Below are 10,937 nucleotides of genomic sequence, written 5' to 3'. Positions count from 1 at the left end.
CTCAGTTATCAGACACCAACACTTAGAATTCAACCCTGATCCAGAGTAACAGTGAAATGCATAAAGATTTCAGTGTGTTTTTACCTTTCTCCCTCTTCTGATGCCTAACAATGGTGTCTCTAATTCCAAAGATTTAAGTGATTGAAATTCTGTGTGCAATATCAAGGGTCTATATCTCTTAATCTATAAATATAAATACATGATTTTCATACCTACTTACATTTGTGAGTACTGTCATTAACCTTTTCCATGCTGCTTATCACATAACATCCTGTCTTTTATTGTGAGAAAATCCTGAAAGAGAAATGTGAGAATACAAAGATTCAAAGTCTGATCATACCAACCACTCTCCAAAGGTCATAGACTTCAGCAGTATAGTTATATTATTTATTTAATGGAATAATAGAATCTGAGGGAGTTAGGGATCTCCAAAAAGGAAATAATCCTGAGGATGAAAGAATAAGGCCAACTTTGTCATTGTCACTTTTCTTCTCCATCCCTTAGGAAGCCATGAATATGTCAAGAGTCAGCACAGTGACTGAATTCGTATTCCTGAGTTTTCCATGCTCCAGGGAGGTTCAGATCCTCCTCTTCATGCTGTTCTTTCTGTCCTTTCTGATGGGGAACGGGGCCATTGTCTGTGCAGTGAAGCTGGATTGCAGGCTTCACACCCCCATATACATTCTGCTGGCCAACTTCTCACTCCTGGAGATCTGTTACATCAACACGACTATTCCCAATATGTTAAAGAACTTCCTATCTGAGACCAAAACCATCTCTTTCACAGCTTGCTTCTTCCAGTTCTACTTCTTCTTCTCCATGGGCACCACGGAGACCTTCTTACTGCCCCTCATGGCTTTTGATGGGTACTTGGCCATCTGCCAGCCTCTCCATTATCCTATCATCATGAACAGCCATCTCTGCATGAAGTTGGTGGCCCTGTGCTGGATCACAGCTTTCCTCTGCTATCCGATCCCTATCTACTTTGTCACACAACTCCCCTTTTGTGGCCCCAACACCACTGACCACTTTGTCTGTGACCCTGGTCCTCTTCTGGCCCTGTCCTGCGTCCCTGCCCCTGGAATTGAGCTTTCCTGCTCTATATTGAGCTCTCTTATTATCTTCATCATCTTCTTCTTCATCCTTGGGTCCTACACCCTGGTTCTCAGAGCAGTGTTGTGTGTCCCTTCAGCAGCTGGCCGACGTAAGGCCTTCTCCACCTGTGGTTCCCATCTGGCTGTGGTGTCTCTTTTCTATGGATCCATCATGGTGATGTACATCAGCCCAACCTCTGGAAATCCAGGTGGGATATAGAAGATTGTAACCTTGCTCTACTCATCGGTGACCCCACTTATAAACCCACTGATCTACAGTCTCTGGAATAAGGATGTGAAAGTTGCCTTGAGAAAAATTTATCCGTGCACAGAAATTAGTCAAAGCAAGTGAGAACTCATGAGTGGACAAAGATCATAAAATTTTTCCTCATTTTTTCCCACTGAAGTGGTCTTTATTCATCCATACACCTGGAGATACAGACTGGAATTCATCTATTTCTGCCTAGTTAAATATAGGACAATAATATGCCCAATTAAACCAGATCTTGCCTTGAAATCAGGGCTTGATTGGTGGTAACTTGAATTAAGTGACCTGGGTGTCTGAACTTTGGACTCTTCTACCCTGACCTCCAATAACTGCTTGCTTGTTATCTGTGGTAACTCACCTAGTCCTTGACCTCATAATTTTTTTGACTTTTATTACACGAATCCATACTTACACTTGGTTTTTCTAGTCAAAAGTCTCTGCTCTACTTCTAGTGGGAGAGAAGAGCATTCACACCTATTACTCACGTTAAAGGAAATTAGTGCTAACCTGAAGTCTAACTGAACCAAATTTTTATTATTTATTTATTTATTTATTTTTAAAGATTTTATTTATTTATTTATTTGACAGAGACAGTGAGAGAGAGAACACAAGCAAGGGAGTGTGAGAGGGAGAAGCAGGCTTCCCACCAAGCAGGGAGCCGAATGTGGGGCTTGATCCCAGGATCCTGGGATCATGACCTGAGCTGAAAGCAGATGCTTAATGGCTGAGCCACCCAGGCACCCCTGGACCAAATTTTTAAATTTAATTGACCCCTTAAAGACTAAAATGTTCTAAAACACTGTGTCTCAGACCTGTCTACCTCATAATTGTTTGTGTATCTTTTAACTTTTTAATTTTAATCTTAATTTTCTTTTAGATTTATTTATTTGACAGTGCAAGTGGGGGCAGGGGCAGGAGGAGAGGGAGAGAGGGTAAGGCAGATTTCCTGCTGAGCACAGAGCTCAATGCGGGACTGCACCCCATGACTCTGAAATCATGACCTGAGCTGAAATCAAGAGTCCAATGCATAATGGACTGGGCTATCCACATGCCCCTATTTGTGCATCTTTCTACAAAAACAGTTTCCCAGGTGTTTCTCCTGATCTTCTAAATAAGAATCTTTGAAGTAGACCCAGAAATTCCTGTTAATGTTACTCAGGTGATTCTAGTGCACCTAGACCAGCACCAATCCACGCAGACTGATCTTATAGAGCCACTATAGACACCATAAATAAGTGACATAGAGGAATAAAAGTCTTATATTGGAAAAAGTGAAAGAAGTTACAGTGAATACCATAGGTGACTCAATCACTCATGACAGCAGGAGTTTCTTTTCCTGCATCAGTTTTGAAATCCTCCATTTATAAAATAAGGACTAGATTACATTCTTAGCTTTTCTTAGCTGTGCAAGAAAATTAAGATACCTGGAAACAGGTCTATATTTTTTAAAGGTTGGCACTTAGAGGTTGGCTGGGTGGCTCAGTCGGTTAAGTAACTGACTCTTGATTTCGACTCAGGTCATGATCTCAGCATCCTGGGATCAAGCCCTGTGTTGGGCTTTGTGCTCAGTCCTGAGTTTATTTAGGACTCTCTTCCCCTGTCCCTCTGCTCCTTCACCCTGCTCTTTCTCTTTCTCAAATAAATCTTGAAAAAAATAAAAAGAATAAAATGAAGATTTGTGACTCATAAGATACTATATTAGTAAGAAGTTCTGTCTCCAGTTATGAATTTCCTTTAAAGTAAATTCAACATTTCCCTATTTAAACTATATTAGATAATGTAGTTAAATGCCCAGCTTGGTATATAAAAATCTAAGTAATTCATAATATACTTGTACATATGAAACTGTATTCCAACTAACACCCATCCTGAGAAAAGTTCTTAGCAATCTGGGGATAGACAGAAACTTCTTTGATCTGTAGCAGACATTTCCAAAAATCTGATCCAACATCATACTTGTGAAAATGAATGATTCTCCTCTAAAATCAGGACAAAATGTCTGCTCTCACCACTTCTATTCAACATTATACTGAACGTGTTAGTGCAAACAGGCAAAGGAAAAAAAGTCATCTAGATTGACAGAAATAAGATTTTCTTTCATTAGATGTGGAATGATTATGTAGAAAATCCAGTGAAATCTACCAAAAAAAGGCTACTAGAAGTATTGCATACGTTTTTCAACATTTCAACATACAAGATCCACATACAAAAAGTTTGTACTTCTATATGCCATTGCTAATAACAATCAGAAGTTGATATTAAAAATGCCATATACAAGTCACAGAAACATTTAATAGAGATAAGTCTGATAAAAGATGTGAAAGACCTATGCAATGAAAACTACAAAACTTTGCTGAGGGAAATTGAAGATGTATATAAATGTAAATATATAACTTGTGCATGGGTTGGAAAAGTACATATTTTTTTTATTTGAGTATTGTTGATACACAATGTTACATTAGTTTTTGATGTACAACATAGTGATTTAGCAGCTCTATACATTATGCTATTCTCACCACAAGTGTAGCTAACCGTCTGCCACCATATAACACTATTATAACTAAGCTGTATCTTTTATTCACATGACTTATTCATTCTATAACTGGAAGCCTGTACCTTGCACTCCTCTTAAATCTTCATTTTGCCCATCTCCCAACCCCCCTCCCTTCTGGAGGACACCAGTTTGTTCTCTGCATAGGTGTGATTCTGCTATTTGTTTGTTCATTCATTTTTTTCTCTCTTTTTTTTAATAATATTATTTATTATATTATATTAATCACCATACAGTACATCCCAAGTTTTTGTTGTAAAGTTCCATGATTCATTACTTGCATATAACAGCCAGTGCACCATGCATACGTGCCCTCCTTAATACCCATCACCAGCCTATCCCATTCCCGCCCCCCCCGCCCTGCCCTGCAGCCCTCAGGTTGTTTCTCAGAGTCCATAGTCTCTCATAGTTCATTCCCCCTTCAGTTTACCCCCCCTTCTTCTTCTCTTTCTTCTACTGATCTTCCTACTTCTTATGTTCCATAAATGAGTGAAAACATATGATAAGTGTCTTTCTCTGCTTGACTTATTTCGCTTAGCGTTATCTCCTCCAGTCCCTTCCATGTCGCAGCAAACGTTGAGAAACCATTCTTTTTGATGGCTCAGTAATATTCCATTGTATATATGGACCACATCTTCTTAATCCAATCATCTGTTGAAGGGCATCTTGGCTCCATCCACAATTTAGCTATTGTGGACAATGCTGTTATGAACATTGGGGTGCATGTGGCCCTTCTCTTCACTACGTCTGTATCTTTGGGGTAAATACCCAGTAGTGCAATGGCTGGGTCATAGGGGAGCTCAATTTTTAACATTTTAAAGGAACCTCCACTGTTTTCCAGAGTGGCTGTACCAACTTGCATTCCCACCAACGATATAGGAGGGATCCCCTTCTTCACATCCTCTCGAACAGTTGTTGTTTCTTGCCTTGTCAATTATTGCCATTCTAACTGGTGTAAGTTGGTATCTTAGTGTGGTTTTGATTTGAATTTCCCTGATGGCTAATGATTTTGAACATTTTTTCATGTGTCTGTTCGCCATTTCTATGTCTTCATTGGAAAAGCGTCTGTTCATATCTTCTGCCCATTTTTTGATTTGTTTCTTGTGCATTGAGTTTGAGAAGTTCTTTGTAGATCTTGGATACCAGTCTTTTATCTGTAGCATCATTTGCAAATATATTCTCCCATTCCGTGGGCTGCCTCTTAGTTTTTTTGTCTGTTTCCTTGGCTGTGCAGAAGCTTTTTATCTTGATGAAGTCCCACAAGTTCATTTTATCTTTTGTTTCTCTTGCCTTTGGAGATGTGTCATGAAAAAGGCTGCTGTGTCCGATGTCATAGAGGTTGCTGCCTATGTTCTCCTCTAGGATTTTGATGGATTCCTGTCTCACATCGAGATCTTTCATCCATTTGGAGTTTATCTTTGTGTATGGTGTGAGAGAGAGATTTCATTCTTTTGCATGTAGCTGTCCAATTTTCCCAGCACCATTTATTGAAGAGACTGTCTTTTTTCCACTGGATGTTTTTTCCTGCTTTGTTGAAGATTAGTTGCCCAAGGAGCCGAGGGTCCATTTCTGGGTTCTCTATTCTTTTCCATTGGTCTATGTCTCTGTTTTTGTGCCAGTCCCCTGCTGTCGTTGTGATCACAGCTTTGTAGTACAGCTCGAATCCGGCATTGTGATGCCCCCAGCTTTGCTTTTTCCTTTTCAACAATTCCTTGGTGATACAGGGCCTTTTCTCATTCCAAACAAATTTAAGGGCTGTTTGTTCTAGCTCTTTGAAAAATGTCATTGGTATTTTGATTGGCATGGCATTGAAAGTGTAGATTACTCTGAGTTGCATAGACATTATAACTATGTTAATTCTTCCAATCCATGAGCATGGATTACTTTTCCATCTTTTTGTGTCTTCTTCAATGTCTTTCAAGAGTGATTTGTAGTTTCTAGAATATAGGTCCTTTACGTCTCTGGTTAAGTTAATTCCGAGATAATGTATGATTTTTGGTGCTATTGTAAATGGAATGGATTCCCTAATTTCTCTTTCTTCAGTCTCATTGTTCGTGTATAGAAATGCAACTGATTTCTGACCATTGATTTTGTATCCCACCACATTACTGAATTGCTCTATAACTTTTAATATTTTGGGAGTGGATTCTTTTGGGTTTTCCATATAGAGTATCATGTCATCTGCGAAGAAAGACAGTTTGACTTCTTCTTTGCCAATTTGGATACATTTTATCCCTTTTTGTTGTCTGATTGCTGTTGCAAGGACTTCCAGTACTATGTTGAATAATAGTGGTGAGAGTGGGCATCCTTGTTGTGTTCCTGATCTTAAGGGAAAGGCTTCCAACTTTTCCCTATTGAGAATGATATTTGCTGTAGGCTTTTCATAGATGGTTTTTATGAGCCTGAGGAATGTACCCTCTATTCCTACACTCTGAAGGGTTTTAATCAGGAAAGGATGCAGTATTTTGTCAAATGCTTTGTCTGCAACTACTGAGAGGATCATATAGTTCTGGACTCTTTTCTTGTTGACATGATCTATCACACTGATTGATTTGCAAATGTTGGATCCCCCTTGCATCCCAGGGATGAATCCCACTTGGTCTTGATGGATAATCCTTTTAATGTACTGTTGGATCCTATTAGCTAGGATCTTGTTGAGAATTTTGGCGTCCATATACATCAGGGATATTGGTCTGTAATTCTCCTTTTTGATGGGGTCTTTGCCTGGTTTGGGGATCAAGGTAATACTGGCCTCATAGAATGAGTTTGGTAGTTCCTTCTGTTTTTATTTTTTGAAACAGCCTCAGGAGAATAGGTATTATTTCTTCTTTGAAAGTTTGGTAACATTCCCCAGGGAATCCGTCAAGCCCTGGACACTTGTTTTTGGGGAGGTTTTTGATCACTGCTTCAATCTCTTCATAATTAATCAGTCTGTTTAAAAAATCAATTTCTTCCTGTTTCAGTCTTGGTAGTTTATAGGTTTCCAGGAAGGCATCTATTTCTTCCAGATTGTTTAATTTATTGGCATAAAGCTGTTGATAAAATTTCTAATGATCCTTCCTATTTCATTGGAGTTGGTTGTGATCTCTTCCCTTTCATTCATAATTTTATTAATTTGGGTCCTTTCTCTATTCTTTTGAATAAGTCTGGCCAGTGGCTTATCGATCTTATTTATTCTATCAAGGAACCAGCTTCTAGTTCTGTTGATCTGCTCTACTGTGCTCCTGGTTTCTAATTCATTGATCTCTGCTCTAATCTTGATCAACTGCCTTCTCGTGGGTGGGTTAGGCCTGTTCTTCATTTCCAGCTCCAGCTTCTTGAGGTGAGAATATAAAAACTGCATTTTAGATTTTTCTATTGAGAGAGGCTTGGATGGTTATGTATTTTCCCCTTAGGACTGCCTTTGCAGTGTCCCATAGGTTTTGGACCAATGTGTTTTCATTGTCATTGGTCTCCATAAATTGTTTAAATTGTGTTTTAATTTCCTGGTTTACCCAATCATTCTTGAGCAGGATGGTTCTTAGTTTCCAAGTGTTTGAGTTTCTTCCAAATTTTTCCTTGTGATTGAGTTCCAGTTTCAAAGCATTGTAGTCTGAGAATATGTAGGGAATAATCTCAGTCTTTTGGTGTCGGTTGAGACCTGTTTTGAGACCCAGTATATGGTCTATTCTGGAGAATGATCCATGTGCATTTGAAAAGAATGAGTATTCTGTTGTTCTGGGGTGTAGTGTTCTGCATATATCTATGAGGTCCTTCTGGTCTGTTACTCAAAACTCTTGTTTCTTTGTTGATTTTCTGCTTAGGTGATCTGTCAGAGTGTTGAGGTCCCCTACTATTAGTGTATTTTTATCTACATGTCTCTTTATTCTGGTTAAGAGTTGGCTTGTGTATCTAGCTCTCCCCTGTTGGGAGCATAGATATTTATAATTGTCATATCCACTTGTTGGATACATCCTTTAAGAATAATATAGTGCCCTTCTGTATCTCTAACTACAGTCTTTAGTTTAAAATCGTATCTGTCTGATATGAGAATTGCTACCCCAGCTTTCTTTTGAGGTCCATTGGTGTGAAAGATGGTATTCCATCCCTTTACTTTCAGTCTGAATGTATCTTCAGGTTCAAAATGAGTCTCTTGTAGACAACAAATGGATGGGTCATGTCTTTTTATCCAGTGTGCAACCCTGTGGCGTTTATGGTTGCATTTAGGCCATTCACATTGAGAGTGATTATTGAGAGATATGATTTTAATGATGTCATGTTGCCTGTGAAGTCTTTGTTTCTATGGATTGTAACTTTCAGTTCTGTATCACTCTTGGGGCCTTTTTACTTTTGTAGAACTGCCCTTAATATCTCCTGTAGGGCTGGTTTCATGGTTATGAAATTGGTCAGTGACTGGCGATTCTGGAAGGTCCTTATAATTGCATCAATTCTGAATGAAAGCCTTGCTGGATAAAGGATCCTTGGATGCATGTTCTTTTCAAATAGAAGTTTGAAAATACCCTGCCAACCCTTCCTAGTCTGCCAGGTCTCTGTAGACAGGTCTAACGTTATTCTGATATTTTTACCTCTGTACGTAAGGATTTTCTTCCCCCTGGCTGCATTCAATACTGTATCCTTGGATCTAATATTTGTGAAGTGCACTATGATGTGATGTGGTGTTGGTCTGTTCTCATTGATCTTGGGAGGGGTCCTCTCTGCCTCTTGGACACGAATGATTGCTTCCTTTGCTAGATTAGGGAAGTTCTCAGCTACAATTTGTTCAAATATCTCTTCTAGACCTCTGACTTTCTTCACCCCCTTGGGGATGCCAATGATTCTGACATTGGAACGTTTCATTGAGTCAGTAATCTCCCGTAATGTACATTCTTGAGATTGTGTTTTTTTTTTTTTATCCAAGTTTCTGTTTTAACTTTCTCTTCTTCCATCCTATCCTCCAATTCACTAATTCATTCTTCTGCCTCATTTACCCTGGCCATCAGAGCATCTAGTTTAGACTGCAATTGATTCATAGCATTTTTTATTTCATCCAGACTAGCTCTCATTTCTGCCCTTAGAGATTCTATATTCTCGTTAATATTTTTGTTAATATTTTTTTTCAAGCCTACACATCATCTTGACCATTGTTACTCTGAACTCCATTTTTGACAATTTGGTTATATCCATATCCATCATTTCTGTGGCAGAGGCCACAGACTCATTATCTTTGCTGGGGGGGGATTTCTCCTTGTCATTCTGATGAGGAGAGGTTGCGGGTATGCACAGAGCCCAAATTATTGACCAGGACCCAGGCAGTGTGCACTTGTTTTATAGAAGCCTTAGGGATGTGGGCTTCTTGATTTTTCAGCCTGCCTCCTGGGGGAGGGTCCTGCTGCGCTGATAGTCAGGCAACCCTGTTTGGGTAGAGTCACCCTGCCCCTGTGAGGGGGGATGGGGATGGGCACACTGTGAGCTGGTATTTCCGGGCCTTTGTTCTCTGGCGCTTTCCCTGGCGGTTTTCTGTGACTCTTCTGAGAGTCAGAGCAGCGGTGGCTGAATCCTAGCCTCTGTCTCAGAACAGATAGATCGCAGTCAGCTCTCCACTGAGCTCTCTTGGCCACTTTAACTCTGTTTCTGTCGGTGCTGCTAAAAACCCTGCAGCGTCCCGGGTTGTGCACCCCATAGCCTGTGTCCCAGCCCTCACTTCCAGGGCTCACACGTCTCTGTCCTTTGTGCTTCTAACACCACCAGCTGCCCCCAGTTCCCGAGCACACTCCCAAGCTCCCTGTTTCAGTGTGGTTTACGTGCGCTCTGGAGTGCCAGTTTTCAGACTGGTTGCATGGGCTCCCGAGCTCCTGGTTTCAGTCTAGTTCGAGTGATCACTCCGGAGCTCCGGTTTTCAGACTGGTCGCATGCATGTTCCCAGGCTCATGTTCTCAGTCTGCTTTCTCGGGGGTGGCGGTCTGGGAGTTTGGCCGTCTCCCCAGTGCAGGTGGCTACTGCTTCCTGGTGCCAGAGCACGTTGGCTCCCTCCCCTTCCATTTATCTTCCAATATCTGTGTGCAGATTCACGGCTCCCCGCTTCGTACCTCAATATTCAGCGCTGGAGATGTTCATTTGCAGAGATCCAGATGTATCTCCCTGCATCTCATGCTGATCTCGTGGGTGTTCAGGATGGTCTGGTAGATATCCAGCTTGACTCAGGGGACCAGCTGAAAAAGTGGTCTCCTACTCCTCTGCCATCTTTTTACCAATCTCCCTGATGTATTTTAGATGCATTATGAAGGACACATAGCACAGCCTGGGAATGTTTGGAAGGCTTTCTAGTGGAAATGATTTCTGAATCACATCTTAACAAAAGAATAGGTGTTAAGTTGCAGTAGGAGGATACGTGTGAGCTGTTTTATACAAAATAATTTCTGTGCCTTTTTTAGCTAACAAGTTCAGTTGAATCACTAAGATATTAGTGCTGAATTAAGGCAAAACTGTGGTGGATAGTTTAGTAGCTTCCCAAGTAGATGTCTAATTCCTGTCCCACCTTTTTTCAGTCCTTCTACTTACCTTGAAGCATAATGCTCTGTAGTTGCACAAGAGTTTCAAAGAGATGTTTTTTGGTCTTCAGGTAAGGGTTTTCTTCATTTCTTAGGCTATAGCATTTAAAAAACCTTTGTACTCTATTTAATTGCTTGTTTTAGACTTGGTAGGGTCTAAACACAAAGGAACTTTATTTTTTCTCACCACTTTTACTTTGGATACTTTCTGATGTTCTATTCGTCTCCATCTGTGGATAATATCTTGGGCCAATGTGATTGCTTTTCTGATTACTTTTAGTATTAAATAGGGTCTCTTTATCCAGATATTGGAAGTTCTAGTATAATCTAAAACCAAAATTTTTTATTTTTTATCCAAATTAAGATTTATCCTCCAGACTGGGTCTGACTCAGGCTTGATGTACTTCTTCTCCTCTGCCTTTTTACTCCTGTTTCCCACATGACTATACTGCCTCTGGTTACTCTAGATTTCACGTGGGAGAAAAGTAAAGGTAAAA

The 10,937-nt window shown here is 40.1% G+C and overlaps 1 protein-coding gene across 1 annotated transcript; it reads left to right on the top strand.

Annotated features, from left to right (window-relative positions):
* Positions 1-510: 510 nt before the first annotated feature.
* Positions 511-1,446, top strand: LOC123786301 (olfactory receptor 11H6-like). Its single transcript, XM_045788546.2, is given in 1 exon segment — positions 511-1,446. A coding segment is annotated over 1 exon segment (936 nt).
* The last annotated feature ends 9,491 nt before the right edge of the window (positions 1,447-10,937 follow it).

The sequence above is a fragment of the Ursus americanus genome, chromosome 4 (genome assembly GCF_024610735.1).
Source record: "Ursus americanus isolate L20-20 chromosome 4, mUrsAme1.1.p, whole genome shotgun sequence".
NCBI classification, from domain to species: Eukaryota; Metazoa; Chordata; class Mammalia; order Carnivora; family Ursidae; genus Ursus; species Ursus americanus.
The sequence above is the reverse complement of the archived record's forward strand: the minus strand, read 5'-3'. Positions and strand labels throughout refer to the sequence as shown.